Here is a 24,722-nt window from a genome sequence, read left to right as displayed (position 1 = left end):
CGGTTAAATTGACTACATCAATCGTGCATTTGTTTGTATTATTATTATTTAAATATAGGAGTATCTTACTGTGTGGCGCTGTATTACAGTTTTTGCAACATTTTTTACGAATAAAACAAAACCAGTCTCTTCAGAATATTTTGTTCCTCAACCCTAATAAACGAGAAAAAAGGAAAAACGCGCCTCACATTTAAATTCCAGGCTACATTCTAGAACCTAGAAAAATGTAGAATTGCTTAATACTGTGTATCAACGGTACAAGGTAATGATATAACGTACATAGTGCAATTGTCAATTTTATATGATAATTTAAAATACTGTATATAGTTCTGTATTCAGTTACATTGTAGTGATGCTTTTCACTTGAGACACTGGGTGATGCGAGTCTACAGTACCGTGCACTGAGCATGAATGGCTTCATGTGACTCGGCATCGGCGAGCGAACCTTACTGAAGGCTTCACTTTTCATTTTAATAAAGTCGTCATTTCAGAGAATAATGGAGGCGTCTGTTTTAAAATGTGCTGTATACACGTAGGGCGAGCAAACGTATTAAATTAGTCATAGTACTAAGTTAGTCCTCCTGATCAGGATCATCTCACGTCCTATTTGGCACGCTGCAATCAGGATGTTGTTTAGTGTGATTTAGCGGATGATCCACCTGTGGTGATTATCTTCTGTTACCCTGCAATCGGGATTAACAAGTGTACTAACTTTAGTCCAAGCAATCCGAAGAAGTACTCCCTGGAGTGCAATGCAATTTATTCAACACCAGAGGGCAGCAAAACACTTTAAGGTCTCATTTAAGTAATACGTTTTTGCACGCAATAGATGGTCCATTTCCATTGAAGAGAACTATGACTGTGTATCTATCCTCAAATGAAGAAACCACGCATGAGAGGATTACATTTAAAACACGTGGAAACTTTAAAGTATATTTCAAGATATTTGCATGCTAATTTGGTCCCGCAAGCATTCAATCCAATGTCAGCCTGATCATAAACCATAATCTTAATTTCTGAACGGTTATGAAGTTGATATTTAGTGTACTGTACTGTAGCATGACTGAAACATCAATGTGAATTGAATTACGGTAAGCTCCGTTGTGTTTAGCTCTCTCTCTCGCTGTATCTCTTCAGTCGTCGCGTAAGTTATTGCTGTTTCTTTCTTTAAACGATCTCAAGGCTTCCATTTCACCTCTAAACCGTTATCATTCAGATAAAAAGGTACAATACGTTAATAAATTAAACAAAACACAATGAACGACACACTCGCAGAAACTTAGGGATAGAAAACTCATTGAGCTCGCGCAGTACAGAGCAGAGACGAAACTGGCGCCATTTCAGATCCATAACAGGACATTGCAGAGTAAAACACAACGCAGAAGGAGCCAACATGGCGAACTCTGGGATCCAGTTTCATAACCTGCGACAGGGAGGCCAGCCAGTCAGTCACTCGCATGCTGGGAGAAGGTTGTTTCTGCAGCCAACCAGGCCCCGCTTGTAAGAGTGATGCTTTCCTTTCGTTACAGGAAATTGAAACGTTTGCGTTTGTTTTTGCAGAGAAAGAGATATTCAACTGATTTTTTTTTTTAAATATGTAGGTTGGCTAAAAACCAATGATTTATATATATATTACCTGCATTGAGTTGTGAAATAAAGAGTCCATTTGGAGCGCGTCAGCTGTAGTACACACAGAGATGTTTAACTTGACAATATGATTTTGTTACTGATAAAACAAACGCGCTGTAAATTCTAGCAGAGCTCTGCAAGATTCTGAAAGACAAAAAGTTACTCCTTGCAAATTTAAACCAGTGTGTTTTCTTTCTTTACCTCACCAGAAGAAGAACTGCTATTTTATGAATGTTAATTTTGCAGTTAAAAAAATAAAAATACATTTGCTACTCGAGTCTCAAACTAAAACCAGTGAAGATGGACGTCAGTGTCTCCGTGTCGTTCTTTCAAGACGAGCTCGCCTCTACCATCGAGCACGCAGTGAAAGCGGCTGTAGACACCGTCTTGTGCCAAATCACAAAAGTTGTCGGCGGCAAATTCACTGAATTCCGAATGGAAATGGCTGGAAAGGAGAAAGAGAATGAAAGTCTGAAGCTGAGATTGGAAATATCAGAGAGCGAGTTGAAAGCAGTGCGGGAATGCATGAACGCTGCAGATGCAGACATTAAACAACCTCTCAGAAACATGAACCCCGACTGCAATGAACAAGACTTTCAGAGGAATGAGAACCAGGGATTATTTCAAGGTAAGATTGATTTTATGGATGGTATTGCTAGGTCATTCCAACTGGAATTCATTGATTTTTTTGTAGTTGGTCAGATACCATGTGTGTTCTTGTGCTTCTCTTGTTAAATGCAGCCCTTATGCTGTCAGCTTGTGCCATTCTTCTGTCTCTGTGTCCTATTTTCTATTAAACTTTCATGCTGTTCTGTGGCGTTACACAAAATAAAGATTTGTTCATTTAAGTGCCTATCTTTTCTGTCATCTTTAAAGATCTTTACATCTGCTGCCTCACTGTCCTTTTCAGGGCATGCAAGTACAATTAAAAGTAAACCTTGATACAAATGTTTAAATTATTGTGATATATATATATATATATATATATATATATATATATATATATATATATATATATATATATATATATCGTTTTCATCTATAAAGTCTTAAATACCGTGATATTATTTGTAATGCATATCGCCCACCCTTACTGTACTGATGGCATATCAAATGCTTAGATGACAGATATGGTTGCTTTCTTGTAGAACTTAAGGCTAAAACAAAATACATTTCGACAAGGAATTGCATTCGTTTCATTACTTAGTTGAGCACAAGGTGGTTTCAATAAATACTTTATGATTTAAATATAGGCATATTATATGAAGGTTTGGGGTATTCAGTCTATTTAAAATGGTAGTTAGGTGCTTATTTTTTAAATGTATTTTTATATATAATTTAGTCGAAAAAACCGCCACTGAATAAGACCATTTTGCTACCTATTTTCCAGGCAGGAAGCAAATCCTCACTACTGCCTTAAGTTAACTTCTTTCCCTGATGTTATATATTTTTTGTTGCGACTTTTTGTTATGTGGAATGCAATAAATGAGAAGCAAAACGGCATCCTTTGTTTTGTAGTTAATTCACTGGGGTAAAGTAAGCCCTACACAACGTATTCTGTACTCCTGGGATATTTTTCTATTTTAACATGTTGCATATTGTAAGGGCTTGCTGTAAAATAAAGGCTCACACACACAGGGGCCACAGCCACGCCCCCTGCTCCTGCTGCTATGCTGTCTCAGAGCAATATAATTACTTTTTGAAAAACAAACTAATATTTAAATTATGAGCGAATATCCGAACAAAGGTTGATAGGAGTTGTAATACATATTTTATTTAAAAACACAAAAATATAAAACATGGACATGTGGGTGGGGTGAAGTGTTTATTTTATTTTAATTAAAAATGTATTTCAGCTTCAATTTGAGGGTTTGAGCGCCCCTCTGCCACAGATGCTTTAGAAGCAATGTTGGATCCAGCCTCATTCCCAGCTCTCCATCCTGTAGTGTCTGGAAAATAATCTCCATAGGCCGTTATTCAGAATTTGTATCTATTGTCCGGGTGCCCAGTGAGCCAGGGCAGCAGAATGTCCAAAGTCTTCAGGGCACAGAGTTAGGTGGGGCCCAACATACTTTCCCTCTAGCTTTTCTATACTTTACCACACTGGTTATGCACCACCTACTGGAGGCATTGATCACCAGAAATACTTGAGAAGATATGTTGGATCCGACCTCATTCCCAGCTCAGGGTAATGTAACTGGGCACACTATGTCCATTTAAAAACTATAAAAAATAAATAAAAAAAAGAAAACGCCTCCTCATAATAACACCGGAATTATCCAGTGCCTTCTCTCAGTAGAATTCTGACAAGGGGCTGGCTTTGTAGAGGAACCTGGCTAGTATGTAAGAGTTCTAATTGTGTACAATTTACTTCCACACAGATCCCAAAGAGAGCCATGCTATGCCAAAATCTGAAGCACAGGAGGGGCCAAGGATAGAAGCAGTTTACACACTAGAGGAGTCCTTTCACCAGGAGCTGACATGTGTTAAAGATGAAGAGGTCCCTCGACTGGACTGTGTTCCTATTAAAGAGGAATTCATAGAACAGGAATGTGTCCCCATCGCAGAGGAAGTTCCTACTGAAAATAATGTCTGTACACTTGAGGAGAACAACAAGCTGGGATCCAGCCTGTGTGATGATTGTCCACCTGAATGTGAACTGGGATTTAGAGGTAATTATAAACATTGTGTTGACCATCAATCGTGCAGAAACTGGTTACTAAGCAGTGCAGTGTGCTGAAGATTCATATTTTTGGTCATTACACCTCAATTTAAGCTAGGGAGGCTGCTCAACCACTATGGGGCAGCAGTGTGGAGTAGTGGTTAGGGCTCTGGACTCTTGACCGGAGGGTTGTGGGTTAAATCCCCGGTAGGTGACACTGCTGCTGTACCCTTGAGCAAGGTACTTTACCTAGATTGCTCCAGTAAAAACCCAACTGTATAAATGGGTAATTGTATGTAAAAATAATGTGTAAAAAATAATGTAATTTTATGTAAAAATAATGTGATATCTTGTAACAGTTGTAAGTCGCCCTGGATAAGGGCATCTGCTAAGAAATAAATAAATAAATAAATAAATAAATAAATAAATAAATAAATAAATAATAATAATAGTCAATGGCTTGCAACATAACTATCCTTGCTGCTGTGGCATCTGCTAGATGTGCACCCACTATCATGCCTGTTTTGAATGCTGTTAGATCTTTGCATGTCCCTGTTTCTGGTAGACTGTTTGCAGTTGTGCTGCTCCCACAGCTTTATAGTGGTGCTGGGATCACATGACTCATCAATGGGTGATGCCAAATCCAGTCAGGTTGCTAAGTGTCACCAGAAGAAACATTTCAATACAGCACTTGCATGTAAACCTGATCTTATACTTTTATTCCTCAAAGCGATATTAAGTGGGGTGGAAATCAGGGACTGGTAAATGTGAGTGATATTAACCAGTGTGTTAATAATCAAAGTGATATTCTCAAGCATTTGTCCTTATTGACAGCCAGTATATTCTGCCTGGAAAATTTCAATGTGATGATAATAAAAGGAGGCTGGTATTAACAGGAGTGATATTAAGCAGGTTTGACTGTATTCTCATCAGAGTTCACTCTAGGAGTTGGTCATGGTTATGAGGGGGAGCCCTGCAGAAGAGTGAATGTGTAAGAATGCTTTACAATAACCTTTGTCTCTTTCTTTCTTTCTTTAGCTTCTATAGTAGATGAAGGAGAACACGACTCCACTCCATCACTCCACTGCAAAAACTCTTCTAGTGGCAAACTGCAGCGCAAGAAACGCAGAGAGACGATACCTCAAGAAGAGAATGCAGACAAATTGAGAGTTCAAATTCCCCTTGTACAAGACAGGCAACCACTTACTCTGGAGAGTATAGATACTGCACATTCTTTCTATATGAACAATTCTGAAACCTGGGGCAACTTGAACATTTTGCCTTGTTCTACTCAAGGTGGGAAGAGTTCCCGTCAGTTAGGCTCTCTTAAAACTCACAAGCAAAATAACACAAGAGGGACTGCATTTCCCTGTGCTGTTTGTGGGAAGAGTTTCAGTTGTTTCTCACACCTTAAAAGACACCAGCTCAGTCACACAGGAGAGAAACCGTACGAATGTAATGAATGTGAGAAGAGGTTCTCTCAATTACCACATCTTAAAAATCACCTCCGAATTCACACAGGAGAGAAGCCATACCACTGTAATGTTTGTGGGAAGCGCTTTACTGAATTAGGAAGTCTTAAAAGACACAAAAGAATTCACACAGGCGAGATACACAAATACACAAACAAATTCACACATGAGAGAAATGCTGAATGTTGGGAAAGAGTTCCTTTGGAGGGACACCTTATAAACCATAAAGTTCTCGCAAGACAAAAACCCTGTCCCTGAAGAGATTAATGTGATTTTAATATATACTGTATATATATATATATATATATATATATATATATATATATATATATATATATATACTTCAATGGAAAGATTCCATGCATTCTAAATACGGTTGAGCTAGAGGGATATAATCCCTGATATGTGCCCTTAGAGTCTTTGTTACCGCATCACAAAAACAAATCAAATAAGATCACTCCGTCAGATTTTAACACAATGTTGTTTAAAGTAAATTTCAACCTTTTTAATAAGATGTCCATTGAGGAATGGCTGAATCAAAACATCCCAGAAAATATGAGCACCTCTGAGATGTCTACAGTCTCTGTAAGTAACACAGAGAGAAGTACTGTCGGACAAACTGAAAAAAAACTACCATCAGTACTACTACAAGTAGTCCTAGACATGGGAGTGTTACCCAACAGTGACTTGATTTAATTCAAATAGAAAGAACTGAAAAAAATACCAGAAAACAGCTTGGGCAATTAATGTTTTTCAATGAATAAAAACACAATTTTTTAGGAAAACACTTGCCAGAGAATTTTATGCAACCGCCAAAAATAAAGAGGGACAACAGTCCGGTATATCAAGTTATATTTCTTTGAGAGCTGGGATACACAGACATTTAACAAGCTCTCTGTACTGCAAACAAAGAAAAATAATAAAAAACTCCAATTTTACATCTACAAATAATGTCTTTACCTCGATAACAAAACAGCCCAGGAGAGAGTGCAAGGGTGAGAGCATACATCACCCAGCCATTACTGGATCAGATCTGATAAAAGGAAAGTCTTCTAATGTTTTAAATACGAACACTCCACAAGGCCTGCTGTATAAAGTGTGGTTTGACATTCAAATACATTTTGGGCAGAGAAAGCTCAAGAGAATTACCTCATAATGCTTTCCTGATCAAAACTGACGTCAATGGTTTAAAGTGTGCAAGTCTCTGTTTCAATGAAGCTACAAAAAATCATAACAACCCCACAGACATCTTAAAATCCAACTACGGAGGGAGAATGTATGAGTGCCCCGATGATCCAAACTGCCCCATCAAGTCACTGGAGAAATATATAATGAAATGTCATAAGAATCCATCAGCTTTCTGTCTTTATCCACGAACCGGACTAGATCCAACCAATGTGAGCGATCACAGTATCTGCTATACTTGCAGGCCATTAGGAAAATACAAAAATTAGTATTGCTGCAGGTTTGAGCCGTCGCTGCACAAATCATTCAATTAGGTCCACAAAAATCCAGTTATAGTCCAACTTTGGTTTGCAAAGCATGGAAATAATGTTTGTGATTGGTCATCAATGTGAAAGGAGCCTTAAAAATGACTGGACCGTCAACGTAGAGTAATGCAAAACCTGATCACACACTCTGTCGGCAGCAGGAAACGTTCATTCCCATCTTCATCGAAAACTTGAAATATTCAAATCAATAAACAAGGAAAAGACTTATTATTATTATTATTATTATTATTATTAGTCGTAGTAGTAGTGGTATTATTATTATTAATAATAATAATAATAATAATAATAATAATAATAATAATAATAATAAATCTTTTTTCACAATCTTTTGTTCTCTGTTTATTCAAATAAAAGTATACAGTTGTACATATTTTATAGAGAAGATTGTTGTTATGGAGGACTATATTTATGGAATGTTCATTTTAGAGTGCTTATGTGGAAGGATATGTTTAAAAAAGGAAAATCTAAATAAATGTAGTTAAAATCACTAAAAAATTATAGTTAATTGTGCTGTAACATTGAAGTATATGAGCAATAAGACCCTCCACATCGGGCATTGCCAGGCATTATATGACCGTTTTGTTGTAACAGCGACTTTGTCTCGGGCCCCATTACCCAAATGGTCATATAATGCCTGGTGATGCCCTCTGTGTCATAAGAACATAAGAAAGTTTACAAACGAGAGGAGGCCCCATTCGGCCCATCTTGCTTGTTTGGTTGTTAGTAGCTTATTGATCCCAGAATCTCATCAAGCAGCTTCTTGAAGGATCCCAGGGTGTCAGCTTCAACAACATTACTGGGGAGCTCGTTCCAGACCCTCACAATTCTCTGTGTAAAAAAGTGCCTCCTATTTTCAGTTCTGAATGCCCCTTTATCTAATCTCCATTTGTGACCCCTGGTCCTTGTTTCTTTTTTCAGGTCAAAGAAGTCCCCTGGGTCAACATTGTCTATACATTTTAGGATTTTGAATGTTTGAATCAGATCACCGCGTAGTCTTCTTTGTCCAAGACTGAATAGATTCAATTCTTTTAGCCTGTCTGCATACGACATGCCTTTTAAACCTGGGATAATTCTGGTTGCTCTTCTTTGCACTCTTTCTAGAGCAGCAATATCCTTTTTGTAACGAGGTGACCAGAACTGAACACAATATTCTAGGTGAGGTCTTACTAATGCATTGTAGAGTTTCAACATTACTTCCCTTGATTTAAATTCAACACTTATCACAATATATCCAAGCATCTTGTTAGCCTTTTTTATAGCTTCCCCACATTGTCTAGATGAAGACATTTCTGAGTCAACATAAACTCCTAGGTCTTTTTCATAGTTCCCTTCTTCAATTTCAGTATCTCCCATATGATATTTATAATGCATATTTTTATTGCCCGCATGCAATACTTTACACTTCTCTATTAAATTTCATTTGCCATGTGTCTGCCCAATTCGGAATGCTGTCGATCATTTTGAATGACCTTTGCTGCTGCAACAGTGTTTGCCACTCCTCCTATTTTTGTGTCGTCTGCAAATTTAACGAGTTTGCTTACTATACCAGAATCTAAATCATTAATGTAGATTAGGAATAGCAGAGGACCTAATACTGATCCCTGTGGTACACCACTGGTTACCTCGCTCCATTTTGGGGTTTCTACTCTAATCAGTACTTTCTGTTTTCTACATGTTAACCACTCCCTAATCCATGTGCATGCATTTCCTTGAATCCCTACTGCGTTCAGTTTGAGAATTAATCTTTTATGCGGGACTTTGTCAAAAGCTGTCGGGTCTTAATGCTTACATAACCCATATAAATATTAAAACCCTTTAACAAACAAGTCTCTCTTTTATATATAAAAACAATTATTATAAAATTCCTTCACAAAGACACCTCAGAAGTGTTTATTGCACTGGACTGCATTTACACTTTGAAACAGACAAGAGGATGACAGTCTGATCGGAGACATCAGAGCTTTAAACAAAACACTTAACACATTGCAAAGAGGGAGACACTATTTCACCCCCTCGCTGGTAAGAGAGAGACGTGCTGAGATGTTTAACTCATGGGAGGTGTTGCTTTCAGATATCCCACTGACTGAGACTGCAATCACTAATTCAGCAATAAACATCTATTGATGGACTCCATTGCCTGTGACTTTAACAGCTGATATGATAGTAAGGGAAGACAGCGTTAGTGCTTCAGGCTCCGTAACTCTAGTCAGCCGTTTTTGTAAACACCTGAACAGGTAGCATTTGTGTTTGGCTGACAACACATTCACAGATATACTAGAATGCCAAATGTATCATTATACATGCAGTGATTGACAGTGCATATTCCAATTCTCACATGTTTTCCATCTATGGCACCTTACACATAGGATAGTTCCAGTACACCCAGAAGTCTTGTGCACAGGGGTGCTGGAACTAGGGGTGCTGGGAGTGTGGCAGCACCTCTGGCTTTGCATGGCTTCCGTCATATACAGGGGTTACAGTTTTGTTCAATGGCTTTCAGCACCCGCACTATCAAAATTGTTCCAGTGCCTCAGCTTCTGCAATATCCTTTCATTGTCTGCCAGAAGGAAAGAAGAGAAATTCATTTTCAAGAGAGCTTGCCAAATGACTTGACAGTTATCATCCGAAATACCACAAACTGTTGACTTTCCAAGTTTGTGACTTTCTGCTGCACTTTGCTGTGAATTTCCAGACGGCAGAATTCTGAGAGTAACTGTCAGTCCGAGCAGGTGAAATTGTTAGGCTGTGATATGCTGGATATGAGGCTCAATGGCAGACATGCTGGAATACTGAAACACCCTCTACTATGAACAAACCAACGCACAAATGTAAGCGTGGTTTCAATTCCTCTGCCAGACTGGGAATAGCCCTTAACAGCGTAAAACAACGGAATATGCAACACGGTGAACAGTGCCTTCTTCACAGTATTAACATTTCGAAATGCGCTGCTATTACACTCATTAAGGTACAGTTGAACGCACTCCGCATGGAGCTCATCTCTCCAAGGCAGAAAGAAAGAAAGCAAGCAATCTAAAAACAAACTGGTAGATAACTCTTATTGCATTTAGTATAAATATATCATCGCGACAAATACAGTTAAACCATTATTCTCAGATACTGACAATCTTTTTTTTTTTTTTAATCCCTGATCCCCGCTTCTAAATTCTAACTTCTATGCGGTCTCCTAATTCTACACTGCAAACCCCATGCTAGTTATTAATGGTGCTGTTCTGTGGATATTAGTCTAATTAAATATAAAACGTATTTGTGTTGTTTAGTATTCAGTTTCTGTTTTGAAATGGATATGTACAACTGTACTGTAAAATCAAAGTGAATTGAGTTTTATTTACCCCCCCCCCCTCTCTCTCTCTCTCTCTCTCTCTCTCTCTCTCTCTCTCTCTCTCTCTCTCTCTCAATTCAATTCAATTCAAATTGGCTTTATTGGCATGACAATAAAAATAATTGTGTTGCCAAAGCACATACATGGCATAACCAACTCAAATATACAGACAAAGAATTTTTCTTAATACTAACAGTATCCCTCCTCCCTCTATATTAATACAGTAAACAGGATCCCTCCCTTCCCCTCTATATCAAACAGTACCCCCTTCCCCCCTCTATATTAAACAGAATCCCCCCTCCCTCAATTATACAATACCCCCTCCCTCCCTCCCTCCCTCTTTCTATATTAAACAGAATCCCTCCCTCCCTCCCTCTCTCTTTTCCCTCTCTAGTGTGACGTGTTCACGGTCTGTCCCTCAGGCTATGACAGGTCTCCACGTATTGACCAGCCAGTCTGGCTGTGTGTTTGTCTTCCCCCAGCAGGATTGACAGCTTCTGGGTATCACACATTTTTGGGAATTCTGGGACTAAATCACAGAATTTGGGGAAGAAAATGTCCCTTATGTTTTTATATTTTTCACAGTGTGTCAGGAAGTGAATCTCTGTCTCGACCTCTCCTGTCTCACAGTGACCACAGTGCCTGTTCTCCCTGGCCAGCCAGGTTTGCCTCTGTCGGCCTTTTTCAATGGCCAGGTTGTGGTCACTGAGCCGGTATTTGGTCAGGATCTGCCTCTGCTTTGTGTTTCTGACAGTTACCAGGTATTCTGCCAGGGTGTAATTTCTATTTAGGGTCCGATAGCACTCTAGTTTGTTTTGTGTTTTAGTATTTGTATCCCAATGGTCCAGATAGGAGTGTTTCAGGTGTTTTATAATTTGGTTTACACTAATTGGAATTGTTTTTGCAGTGCTGTCCTGAAGCTGACTGATGTCAGTGTTGCTCAGCTCAGTGAGCTTCAGGACCAGCTGGCTGAGGGGACTCTTTTCTGGGCTGAGCTCTTGGTATTGCAGGGCTTTATGATGGAGTGAGTTTGGATCACTAGTTTTTAGATGAATCCAGTATTTTAATGCTCTTTTTTGGATGTTAATAATCAATGGATAAAGGCCTAATTCAGCCCTGCATGCATTGTTTGGTGTTTTTCTTTGTAATCTCATGATGTTTTTACAGAACTCTGCATGCAGGGTTTCTGTGGGGTGTTTGTCCCATTTTGTGTAGTCCTGGTTGGTGATTGGACCCCACACTTCACTGCCATAGAGAGCAATTGGCTGAATTACACTTTCAAAAATTTTGAGCCAAATTTTGACGGGGGGATTTATATTGTAGAGCCTCCTCTTTATGGCATAAAAAGCCCTGCGTGCTTTCTCCTTTAGTGCATTCACTGCCAGGTTAAAGCTCCCTGATGCACTGATGGTCAGACCCAGGTATGTGTAGCTGCTGGTGTGCTCTAGGGTGGTGTTACCTAGAGTGAAGTGGTACTTATTTCCCTGAGATCTGGCTTTCTTCTGGAATATCATGACTCTGGTCTTGTTCATGTTTACTGTCAGGGCCCAGGTCTGACAGTACTGCTCTAGCAGTGCCAGGCTCTGCTGCAGCCCCTGCTCTGTGGGTGACAGCAGGACCAGGTCATCTGCATAGAGCAGAAACTTGACTTCAGTGTCATGTAGAGTGAGGCCAGGGGCTGCAGACTGCTCCAACACTGTGGCCAGCTCATTGATATATATGTTGAATAGTGTTGGGCTCAGACTGCAGCCCTGTCTCACCCCACGCCCTTGTGTGAAGAATTCTGTTCTTTTGTTGCCAATTTTCACACCACACTTATTTTCTGAGTACATCGATTTTATGATGTCATAGACTTTACCCCCTACACCACTTTGAAGAAGTTTAAGAAATAGTCCTTTATGCCAAATTGAATCAAATGCCTTTTTAAAGTCTATAAAGCAAGCGAATATTTTTCCTTTATTAGTTTGATGGACGTGTTTATTGATTAGGGTGTGTAGGGTGTAAACATGATCAGAAGTGCGGTGTTTTGGTAGAAATCCAATCTGACTCTTACTCAGGACACTGTGTTCGGTAAGGAAGGCCAGTATCCGGGCGTTAATGATACTGCAGAACACCTTCCCCAGATTACTGCTCACACAGATGCCCCGGTAGTTATTGGGGTCGAATTTGTCTCCACTTTTATATATGGGTGTTATAAGCCCTTGGTTCCAGGTCTCAGGGAAATACCCAGCTCTCAGTACAAGATTGAGGAGTTTGAGCAGGGCCTCCTGCAGCTTGGGGCTGCTGTGTTTGAGCATCTCAGCGTTGATGCTGTCAGGTCCACTTGCTTTTTTTGATTTGAGGGCCTTGAGTTTATCACTCAGCTCCTCCACCGTGATTGGGGTGTCGAGGGGGTTCTGATTGTCCTTAATACAGGATTCTAAATTTTTTAGTTTTTCACAAATGGCATTTTGAGTTTTTTGTTCTTTGTTTTGTATTTCTTTGTAAAGGTTTTCCAAATGTTTTTTCCAAATGTTTCCATTTTGGATGGCCAATTCTTCTTTTTTTGTTGAATTTAGGTTGTTCCAGGTTTCCCAAAAATGATTTTGGTTTATTGACTCCTCAATTTCGCTGAGTTGTTTATTAATATGGTCTTGTTTTTTATTTCTTAGAGTTTGTTTGTATTGATTCAGTGCCTCACAGTATCTGAGGCGTAAATCTGGGCTGTCTGGATCTTTATGTTTTTGATTGGATAGCTGTCTTAGTTTTTCCCTTCTAGTTTTACATTCTTCATCAAACCACTTTTCTTTGAATTTATTCTTTTGGTTGTTTTTCCGATTTACTATTTTTAATTTAGATTTTTCTGCTGCTTTTCTAAATATGTTATTCAAATCTTTTACAGCCAGAGTTACTCCTGTTTTTGTGTGTTGATACTGTGTGTTTTGAAATGTGTGTATTAGGGTTTCTATTTCATTGGTGCCAATTGCTTCTTTGTATATTTCTGTGCTGTTTGGAGCCCATCTGTAGGAATGGTTTAGATTGTACAGCTTACAGGGCTGTGTCTGTGTGTTGTTGATCTGCTCTGTTCTTTTTATGAACACAGTGATTTGACTGTGATCTGACAGGGGGGTTTGTGGTCTGACAGTGAATGCATTAATAAAGGAGGGGTCCAGGTCAGTGATGGCATAGTCCACCACACTGTTACCAAGAGCTGAGCTGTATGTAAACCTACCTAAAGAGTCCCCTCTGATCCTGCCATTCATGATATATAGGCCTAGGCCTTGACAGAGATTCAATAATTGTCTCCCATTTTTATTTACCACACTGTCATGGCTATTCCTGTTTGTAGTCATGTGCGTGTGGTATAGAGGGGATTGTCCGAATATGTGGCTGTTCCCCTGTGAGTTCATGAAGTCAGGCAGAGTGCCTGTTCTGGCATTAAAGTCACCGCAGAGCAGCACACTTCCCTGGGCCTGGAAGTGGCAGATCTCTGTCTGGAGATCATGGAAGGTGTCTTCCTTGTAATAAGGGGAGTCCGATGGGGGGATGTAGGCTGCACACAGGTAGATATCTGTTTGGCAGGTGACAATGCTACTACTCATTTTTAGCCACAGGTGGGTCTCTCCTGTTCTTATTGGTCTAATAGAGTCGGTGAGCTCCTCTCTGTACCACACAATGATCCCCCCTGAGTCTCTGCCACGTTTTACGTGTGAGTGTTTCAGGGAGGGCACTATAATCTCCCTGTAGCCTGAGGGACAGTGAGTGGACACATCAGCACGGCACCACGTCTCGTGGAGAATAATTATATCTATGTTATTTATATTTCTGATGAATTCAGGGTCTGTGCTCTTCAGCCCAAACACTGACGAACACAAACCCTGAATATTCCAGGAGCTAATTGTAAGCGATCTCATATTTATAATTTAAGCTATTTATAATTATTATCTAGAATAAAATATAATGTCAGAAACATTGAACACAAATCAGTAACATGTTTTACACTATTAAGTATTTTCTTATTATTTGTATTATTTTCTTATTCTCTCTCTCTCTCTCTCTGCAGTCGGGGTAAGGCAGTTGATGTATCTTTCTTTCCAGCAGGGGCATCAATGCAAATACTTGCATTGCACATGTTGTATAGACCTAATGTATTTCAGCTCTTGCGTTTCATCTATAAAACCGCTTCTTTAACTAAAGCAGTTCAGTGAAAACACAGAAATAGCCCAGCTCTTTAAGTACGCACCCAATTATACAGTCTCGCAATGACACGAACCAGCAGCCTGTGAACAAACTAAACCAAGAGAGAGCGCGCATTACCGAGCAAGGTCGAAACCGACGCCATTACGGATCCATCAGTTAAGCTTGCGTAGTAAACATAGGGCAGTTGGAGCCAACATGGCGAACTCTGGTATCCAGTTTCATAACCCTGCTCAGTGTTTCTGCAGCCAATACGCGACAGTTTTAACCAGGAAATGTTGTTTATTTATGCTGCTGATTTTACAGTATTGTATCAGCTGTTGTCTAAACTATTTGATTTGGGTTAAACAGTGTTCGAGTAATTTTACGTTCTTGTTGTTTTCGTTTATTACCTGTGTGGAGTTCTGAGACAAAGTCGCTGTTCTGTTTAATTTAAAACCTCAAACAGTGTGGAGCGTGTCAACTGTAGCTACAGAGAAGTTGAACTTGTCAACTTGAGAAACCAAACGCGCGATAAATGATGCAGAATACTGAAAGAGGAAAGTTACTCCTTGGAAAATAACATTGTGTGTGTTGTTTCTTTGTCACAACAGGAGTGCTGATTATATATGAATGGAAATTTTACAGAAAAAGTGAAAACAAAGCAGGTGTTTGTAACTCAGAAGAGGATTCCGCTACTCGAGTCTCAAGCTAACAGTCAGTGAAGATGGACGTCAGTGTCTCCGTGTCGTTCTTTCAAGACGAGCTCGCCTCTACCATCGAGCACGCAGTGAAAGCGGCTGTAGACACCGTCTTGTGCGAAATCACAAAAGTTGTCGGCGGCAAATTCACTGAATTCCAAATGGAAATGGCTGGAAAGGAGAAAGAGAATGAAAGTCTGAAGCTGAGATTGGAAATATCAGAGAGCGAGTTGAAAGCGGTGCGGGAATGCATGAACGCTGCAGATGCAGACATTAAACAACCTCTCAGAAACATGAACCCCGACTCCAATCAACAAGACTTTCAGAGGAATGAGAACCAGAGATTATTCATCAGAGTTAAAGGTAAGGTTTAATTATTGGATTTAAAAAACAATCTGCAGACCTTAATTAAAACATTTGCTCTGTCTACTTTGCAGATACCTTTATCACAGTGTATCAAATATAGACCCCGAACACAGACCTGTAAATGAACCTTGGCACGCCTGCATCATTGTAACTGAGTTGTAATTACACCGTGTAATTGATTGAGTTGTAATTGTACCGTGTAATTGTTCAATTACAGTTCAATTATTTGTCATACCATCATTATTCTTGTATTTTCACTACATTTTAGTGGTGCAATTTGTTTGGACAAAACAAAAATAAGATAATATAGTGTTTCAGATTGCTGTGTTTTATCCTGATTTTTATACTCTCTGTAATATGTTTTCATAAAAAATAAGAAGTCAGTCTTCAGGTAATCAAAATTGTTTTATTCCGGAACAAAGCAAATCCAAAGACAGCACAGGACGCAATCACAGCAATACTGTAAGCGTAGTTACAGCTCTCAGCAGATTAAATCTTGAACAAAGATGCAGGTAAAAACCTACAGGTCTCGATTGAGCAACGAAAATACATTTTTCAAATATTAATATACTCAGCAAATTACTGCCTACTGGGAGAGGGACAACACCTAGAGGCAGTGGAACTCTCCCTTCACTAATGAACAGAGTTGGCTCCACTTCACTGGTGGCTTGCCAGCAGGCTCTCTGAGACACGGTGCCAAAAGCACAGTTCGCCACTCCTAGCAGAGGTTTGTGGGTTAGATCCAGCTTTAGCTGGCTTGATTATGGACTGTACCTTATGAAACATGCGTAAACAAGGATCATCAGCCCTAGGCCACAACTGCTCTTTGAGTCATGGAAAAACAGTTTCTTATCATGATTTTCAGACATGGAGGCACTTGGAGCTGGGTGCAAATTTACATAGCTAAGGATGGACCAGCGCTAAGCAGTAGATTTTAAAAAAAACCTTACAGGAAAACCACACAATGTTCAGATCCAGAGTTTCAATGATTTAAGAGGCACATAAATCATTTATATAAAACCTTAGATCTCCTTTAAGAATGCAATTGATCCCTGTTAAACCATTCATGTTTCTCAATCACAACTGAGAAACATGTTAATTGTATAATTGATTTACTAAAATAAAAAATGAGGAGGCTTGGTGGTCCAGTGGTTCAAGAAAGGGGCTTGATACCAGGAGGTCCCTGGTTCAAATCCTACCTCAGCCACTGACTCACTGTGTGACCTTGAGCAAGTCCCTTAACCTCCTTGTGCTCTGTCCTTCGGATAAGACGTACAGCCAAGGTTCTATCATAAGTGACTGCAGCAGCAGTTGTTGATGCATAGTTCACCCCCTAGTCCCTGTAAGTCGCTTTGAATAAGAGTGTCTTCTAAATAACTCATTTATTATTATTATTATTATTATTATTATTATTATTATTATTGGCCAATCCTTCATTTTTCATTTACAAGCAGAGTGTACAAACGAGACCACAACATGTTTGTTACATTTCAGTGTGAAGATAATTGTCATGGAACAAAATATCATTGTCACTGTAATTACAGTTTCAGCAAACAATTCTGCTGGGATTATAATTGACCCCCGTCTGCCAGGCATCCCCACCAACACTTCAAGAATTACCAATGTTTAACCACAGCTCACAGGTCAAATTATTAATTTTCTGGTAATCGTTAGGACAGACTTCTGTCTGTGTGTAAATCTGGATGTGTGTAAGCCTTTCTAGGGGATCTATATGTGATTTCTTATTTCATAAAACTGAGTGGGCTGAGCACCGACCTCTCCAGAAGGAGGTCAGCTTGGAGTCACCCTGTTTATGTATCAGTTGAATTCTGAAAAGTCTTTGTAGTAAGGGAAGAGTTAAAATGTGAAATGTGTTTCACGCAGATATTGAAGAGAGACGCGCTTTCAATGAAGCAGAGGAGGGGCCAGTGATAGAAGCTGGACAAGAGGACATCTTTGATCAGGAGTGGTGTGGAAGTATAATAGAGATTACAGGGTTAACAATTGTTGAAAGTATAGAGATCCTTGAACTTGAACCTGTCCACATTAAAGAGGAGGCCATAGAGCTGGAGTGTGATCACATCACAGAGGAAGTTAGTAAAGAAAATAAAGTCAATATGCTGGAGGAGAATATAGTTAAGATGGAATCTAGCCCTTGTGATTATTGTCCATCTGAATTGGTCTGCATGAAACCCAATCAGTCTGTCTCTGAAGACACTGGTTCTAGTGTTGGAGAAGAGGGCACTGTGCTGGGGTCCATTCAGAGGAAACATCACCCCCCTCAGGAAAGAGCTGCAGATGGAAAGGAGGAAGGAGCGATGCCGTCCACGAGCAGCACAGCATGTGAGTAAAGCTGAGTACAGCAATGCAGTAACATGGGGGATGCAGTGGTTTCCTTTAGTGTTTGTGCCAGCAATGTCTGTCTTTTACAACGTATTAACCCTATAAGGACCAAGCTTTTTCAGTGGAATGCTATACTATATATATATATATATATATATATATATATATATATTCACTATATATATATAAGGAGGTCCAGTGGTTAAAGAAAAGGGCTTGTAACCAGGAGGTCCCCAGTTTAAATCCCACCTCAGCCCCTGACTCATTGTGTGACCCTGAGCAAGTCCCTTAACTTCCTTGTGCTCCGTCTTTCGGGTGAGACGTAGTTGTAAGTGACTCTGCAGCTGATGCATTGTTCACACAACCTAGTCTCTGTAAGTCACCTTGGATAAAGGCATCTGCTAAATAAAGAAATGATATATATATTTACAGTAGTATCTTGGAATTGGTGTCCTTTTTTTCAGAACACTCCGGGGAACATTACAAACCATACAAATGTTTAGCTTTTTTTTAACACAATTTTTTTTTTGGTTTTTAATTATTTTTTTATTATGTATTCTTTATATAAAAACATGTTATGCTATGATCCGAGGGACATTACAATACTTCCTGCAAGTTTTGTTAAAAAAAATTGATGTTTGGGCAAATTACAAGACATTATTTCACTCGAGTGATTGCAATGCACAATAAACGTTTATTCTCAGGGTCTCTTTAAGCAATAATTACGGGGGCCCTGAAGTGCAAAGCACAGATACAAATCACAAAAGACAAATACAAATCAACACAACAGAAATCACTTCCCAACAGAAATACATCACTATGAAGGCCACTCCCCCAGATACCCCAGCACAGCCTCCACCTGCTTCTGGAGAAGCTGAAGCTGTTTAGAAAGCATAAGCTGAGTCTTTAGTAACTTAGTTGGTCTGTTATAATTGGTATTGCAAAGGGAAGCCATGCCCTCTCACTTTGACAGAAGAAACATGTGCACAGCTGGGGGGAAAGGTGCTTGTAAGTTGCACAGAGGCGCCGGAACAACCAGTGCTACAGCATCTAGAGACCCCAAAATAATGTTTCTTCAGGTTTCAAAATGTGTCATGACTGCATTAGGACTGTGGGACAGGGATACGTCACCAAGCTCAGTGAGATAGACAAGACAGACCGTCTTTCAGTGCGCAGAGCCTTTACTTTTGCTGTGAGATTTTTTTTTTTCCAGCATGCGAAATAGACTTGAGGAAATATACAGATAACTTGGATAATTACAGAACGGAAAAATAAGCGCTTTAGAAGGCGATAATATTGTGGATGAAGCAGCGAAAATTATTTCTCCACCACCAAAAAATAAAATAAAACAAGGCAACATATTAAATGATTCCTGCGGAAGCCACTCTTAACAGCAAAGCACAAACACTGACACATTTAAAATGCAGTGATAAGCATACACCAAGACAGAACTATCACCGTGAATGCTGGGGGAAAACAAGGTAATTATTAGTGGTGCAATCGGCATCCTAATTGTGTATTCGATTATTATATATTATATAGTTAAGGTTTGAATGAAGGTACAGTTTAAAGTCGATTTTACAACCAGCTCATAGGGGAGGGGGAGATGGGGGTAAAAACCCCACTAATATGCATGAAATGTTTTATGTGTGGTTGGATTGGCAGGCTCAGGGAAGCATTTGGTTGAATACTTTTTGAGAGAGAGTGGTGAAAAAAACAGCTGTTTTTTTCATTTATTATTATTTTTTTTTTAGAAATGATTAAGGTGCTTTTTTATACACCTGTATCTCAAAAAGTATAGCAAATTAAAAACATTTTCAGCTGTGGTAATTGTGTTCCACAAATGGAAACCCGTGGTTTCAATGTAATGATACACAATGCACACAACGCATCAGACTCCCTAAAATCCTGCAGGATTCTTACATGATCTTTCTAGAGAGAGTCGACAAAGCCACACAACATGAAGAATCACTGCCCTCAGCACTACTGTTCAAATTTGTCCCCACTTCTCCAACCTCAGGGGCAGGAATTAACATTTTTCACATTTGATTTGGCATCAATAAATCAGTTTTTTTTAACTTTACACACTTGGTGTGTGTCTCTTTCTTCTGAGATATTTAGTGTCTCAAGTTGTGTTTTCACCACTGCATTATGTGGCAGATGTGGTTGTTTGATTTTCCAGGATGCCTTCTGCAAAACAATGGAAATTCAATGGCAAAGACTTTAAGTAACGTTAAGGTTTCGTTGCAAAAGTCCAAAAGGTTTGGAAATTGCAAGTTAAGGTAGCCACGCAACCTTAAGTCTACACCCTTATGTGTATATTTCCCGTCACACCTGACATCATCAATAACATCACTAAGCACATGACAGATTTTCCCTGAAGACTGGCCATACGGACGTCACACTGGGAAACCATAGTCCTTGTGATTGGTAAGGCCAGGCGCTGTATAAGCATTTTCATAACAGATCGGTAAATGTTCTTAGGTTCATTCTTAAGTCTTGGTTCTGCCAATTGAATGAAGTCCCGGAAAGGCATTCCGGCTTGGCTGGCTCAGCTCACAAGTGTGCCACTCTGGCTTTTGTCATGCTGGACACAAACCGTGCAGAACCTTGCAAGGAAGCTATAAAAAAGGCCAACAAGATGCTTGGATATATTGTGAGAAGTGTTGAATTTAAATCAAGGGAAGTAATGTTAAAACTTTACAATGCATTAGTAAGACCTCACCTTGAATATTGTGTTCAGTTCTGGTCACCTCGTTACAAAAAGGATATTGCTGCTCTAGAAAGAGTGCAAAGAAGAGCAACCAGAATTATCCCGGGTTTAAAAGGCATGTCATATGCAGACAGGCTAAAATAATTGAATCTATTCAGTCTTGAACAAAGAAGACTATGCGGTGATCTGATTCAAACATTCAAAATCCTAAAAGGTATAGACAATGTCGACCCAGGGGACTTTTTTGACTCACAAATGGAGATTAGATAAAGGGGCAATCGGAACAGAAAATAGGAGGCACTTTTTTGCACAGAGAATTGTGAGGGTCTGGAACCAACTCCCCAGTAATGTTGTTGAAGCTGACACCCTGGGATCCTTCAAGAAGCTGCTTGATGAGATTCTGGGATCAATAAGCTACTAACAACCAAATGAGCAAGATGGGCTGAATGGCCTCCTCTTGTTTGGAAACTTTCTTATGTTCTTACATCTTATTTTTTGAAGGCACAGCCAGTCAAATTGTACAAGTCAAGTTACTTAAAAGTGTGCTCCTTTTTTCTCTGTCATAGTCCTTGTGTTAGCGATTCATCATTCTTTTGTTCTTTTGCGGTGGGGGGTTGCAGCCCGAGATAAAACCATGTTTGTCAAATTACACTTACTTCAAAGATACAATACGCTGTTCACTTTATTAATCACTGTGGTTTAAATGTAAACTTTCAGTATTATAAATGAAATCTACTTTTTAGACATTAAAGCAGCATAAAACTGTCAAAACACAAATTAGCTCAAGTGAATTGCCATTTCCTCACTTACGTTTCTTTGAAACGGACCATACGAAATTGTTGTTCTAATATTTTACACTAAATCTGTTAGTGATAAGACATAGTTAAGCAACCATCCCTTAAAGCTATATAGTTTTAAATACTGTCATATTTTAAACTGATTAAAGATCGACCAACCAAATAATTGTGTTGTGTTCAAGCAATTGGGCTTTTTCAAAAATAATTGAAAAATGAAACGGAATGTGAGGAAATGGCAGTTTTTATAGTTTTTTTATACTGTTTTGATGTCTAAAAAGTACATTTGGTTTATACTGAAAGTTCACAGTTAAACCACGGCTATGAATAATGAGTAGGGTAAGTAATTACACAGACAAAATTCAATGAAATGCTGACGCATTCACATAATGCAGAATTCGGCATGGCAAGGGAGATGAAGGGAGGGTTCAGTTCTGAGTTTTTTAAGCATTATGAATGTTTGTTCACCACTGCTACACACTGTTAGAAGCCTGTGAACATGAGAGTATATTTGTACATTTTTTTAACCACTCGCCCACAGGAATACTGAGACAGACATTTAGTCCTCATAAGTTTTAATTCACCTTGGGCGAACGGGCGAGCGTTTAATTTCTAACCCTGTTGTTTATAAATCTAATCTTAAAATATCTGCAGTATTAATATTGTAGTTCCGTTTTAACATGACAAACAATGTAATTAATGTAGCTACTGTATTCCTTTGAATTTGTCACACTTTTTAACCATTTTTTGTTACTCAAAAATAGCCTGCGTATACAGTAGTGGTGCGTGTTTTAGAATCGCCAACAAAAGACTACCCAAGTACACAAACAGCAACGTGACTGACTGCCGAAAAAAGTTGAACAAAGCCGTCACTGCCCGAATACACAAGCAGCAACTTGACCTACTGCCAAGGAAAGATGAACCAAAACGTTACAGTCTGATCTCGAATCATCCATGACATACAGGCAGCCAGTTTCAAAGAAGCGTCATGAGCTTCCTGAGGAATTCAAAGAGCTTCTACAATGTCAGCGTTTCTAACTAACAGGACCAGCTTGAACAGATCGAAATGCTGATCAGACCTCTGTATTTTTTGATTAGTCAAGCAATACCACAGTTCACAAATTGGGAGAAAAACAGGTGTGAGTAATCGCAACTGGAAATGAGAAGCAGTACATAATTGTAATGTTCTGTGTGATCGAAGACGGCTGCAAACTGCCAACCATATGTGTAACAGGTTGCATCTTTGTAAATGCATATTTATTTGATGTTTTATATTTTCCACAAATTCAGGGTGTGAAATTTGGGCTGTCGGTAATATGAAAAACAAATGTGCTACTAAATGTAATACAAATAAAGAAAGAGTAGATTTAAAAGATGTTGTTATGTTTCATTAAGTATGCAATTATACTACAGTAGGACTGTGTTCATAGAAACAGTACATTATTAATGTGCTGCAAACATACTCGTGTCAGAAAAGACATACTTTGCTTGTACACTCATAACAATTCTGAAGAATTTCTACCAAATGTTATTCTGCAGATCTCTGTGAAAACAGTTGTTTGTAATGTAAGAGTTTATCTGCTATACTATATAAAGGCTTCATTTCTTTTATATTCTGTTTTTCAGGTGCTGGAGTAAAACTGAAGCAGAGGTGGGGCGTGGAACCTGTCCACAAAAAAGAGGAGGCTACTGAACTGGAACCTGTCTACATTAAACACCACCAGCAAATTCACAAAAGCAAGAAACTATACCACTGCAATGAATGTGGGAGGAGCTTCACTCAATTCGGAAATCTTAAAATACACAAACAAGTTCACACAGGAGAGAAACGTTACAAATGTAATGAATGTAGTCAGAGCTTCACGAAATTGCAATGTCTTAAAAAACACCAGCGAACTCACACAGGAGAGAAACCGTACTACTGCAATGAATGTGAGAAAAGTTTTGCAGTAATAGGAAATCTTAAAAAACACCAGCACATTCACAAAGGGGAGAAACCATACCACTGTACTGAATGTGAGAAGACTTTCAGTGACTTGGGAAATCTTAAAAAACACAACCGAGTTCACAAAGGAGAGAAGCCCTACCACTGTATTGAATGTGGGAAAAGATTTATTCAGTTAGGACACCTCAAAAAACACCAGCAAATTCACTTGGGAGATAAACCATATCACTGTACTGAATGTGTGAGGTGTTTCAAGTATTTAAAGAGCTTTAAAAAGCACCAGCGAAATCACACAGCAGAAACAAGCTAACTAAATGTGGGAAGAGGTTAACTTCTCTGCAGCTTCCATCGGCTGTGTTTGATTCCCGTAGTGGCAGCGTGGCAGAAATCCTAAACGAACGTGTTGGCAATTAAAAATATCATTGAAGTCGTCGCTCTGGCTCTAAATAATTGAGTGATGTCATTATGTGAATTTCAGAAAGGAAACTGCATTTCCCAGGTACGCACTGTGCTGAAAACCAAGGATACAAGCGTGCTTGGATAAACCAGTGCAAAGGTAGCGGGCTGTGATTGGCTCAGGATTCTGTATGGTATGGACAGTGAGCTTAGTCAAGGGGTTTCAGTGAGTTTGTAGCAATTCCCATGCTACATAATGTGGGTGTAAGTCTCACCCACCTGTCCCTTTAATTAGGGTCAGTAGCCTGGCCAGGTTAAAACTTCATTTCCCATAGTTCCTTGCAACCACCCTCTGTTCATCCTCTCCCCATTGGCTCATTCAGATTTCCACCCCTCCAATCTCAGAGCTCCTTAGTAGCCAGCACTTGTATTAAAACTGGCTAATCAGGCCTGAGGGAGACTCCCTTTCTCAGAGGAATCCATTAAACTACAGCATTTTCTTTACTTAAATTTCAGTGAATCCATTACCATCCTTAGATAATTCCAGTGCATCCATTCATTTTCTTTTGTTGCTGCACTTTGTCTAAACTGCTCTTTTTGTTTTCACTGTTACTTGTTTAAGTTTAGCTGTTTTTCTAGGTCTGTTTAGTGTTTGTTGTTTTATGTGTGACAGCCTCCATTTTTTCCTGATCCTC

At 39.2% G+C, this 24,722-nt stretch overlaps 2 protein-coding genes across 2 annotated transcripts; both read left to right on the top strand.

Moving 5' to 3' along the window:
- The first annotated feature begins 444 nt into the window (after window positions 1-444).
- On the top strand, window positions 445-7,825 carry LOC131724849 (zinc finger protein 30-like). The gene is made up of 3 exons (XM_059017789.1): window positions 445-2,257; window positions 4,011-4,301; window positions 5,330-7,825. Exons 1-3 carry the CDS (start codon window positions 1,930-1,932, stop codon window positions 6,019-6,021), a joined length of 1,311 nt encoding a protein of 436 aa, XP_058873772.1. The 5' UTR covers window positions 445-1,929; the 3' UTR covers window positions 6,022-7,825.
- A 7,209-nt stretch (window positions 7,826-15,034) lies between these two features.
- On the top strand, window positions 15,035-24,428 carry LOC131724842 (zinc finger protein 892-like). The gene is made up of 3 exons (XM_059017771.1): window positions 15,035-15,833; window positions 17,721-18,179; window positions 23,313-24,428. The coding sequence occupies exons 1-3, from the start codon at window positions 15,497-15,499 to the stop codon at window positions 23,939-23,941; spliced, it is 1,425 nt and encodes a 474-aa protein (XP_058873754.1). The 5' UTR covers window positions 15,035-15,496; the 3' UTR covers window positions 23,942-24,428.
- Window positions 24,429-24,722: the final 294 nt, after the last annotated feature.

This window comes from Acipenser ruthenus, chromosome 57 (assembly GCF_902713425.1).
Source record: "Acipenser ruthenus chromosome 57, fAciRut3.2 maternal haplotype, whole genome shotgun sequence".
NCBI lineage: Eukaryota > Metazoa > Chordata > Actinopteri > Acipenseriformes > Acipenseridae > Acipenser > Acipenser ruthenus.
The sequence above is the reverse complement of the archived record's forward strand: the minus strand, read 5'-3'. Positions and strand labels throughout refer to the sequence as shown.

Excerpts from the sequence above, each read along its gene's own strand:
- LOC131724849 (XM_059017789.1), top strand. The coding sequence starts at position 1,930 with ATGGACGTCAGTGTCTCCGTGTCGTTCTTTCAAGACGAGCTCGCCTCT. Across the intron at positions 2,258-4,010 it reads GAACCAGGGATTATTTCAAG|ATCCCAAAGAGAGCCATGCT; the intron begins GTAAGATTGATT and ends ACTTCCACACAG. Across the intron at positions 4,302-5,329 it reads ATGTGAACTGGGATTTAGAG|CTTCTATAGTAGATGAAGGA; the intron begins GTAATTATAAAC and ends TTCTTTCTTTAG.
- LOC131724842 (XM_059017771.1), top strand. The coding sequence starts at position 15,497 with ATGGACGTCAGTGTCTCCGTGTCGTTCTTTCAAGACGAGCTCGCCTCT. Across the intron at positions 15,834-17,720 it reads ATTATTCATCAGAGTTAAAG|ATATTGAAGAGAGACGCGCT; the intron begins GTAAGGTTTAAT and ends TGTTTCACGCAG. Across the intron at positions 18,180-23,312 it reads GTCCACGAGCAGCACAGCAT|GTGCTGGAGTAAAACTGAAG; the intron begins GTGAGTAAAGCT and ends TCTGTTTTTCAG.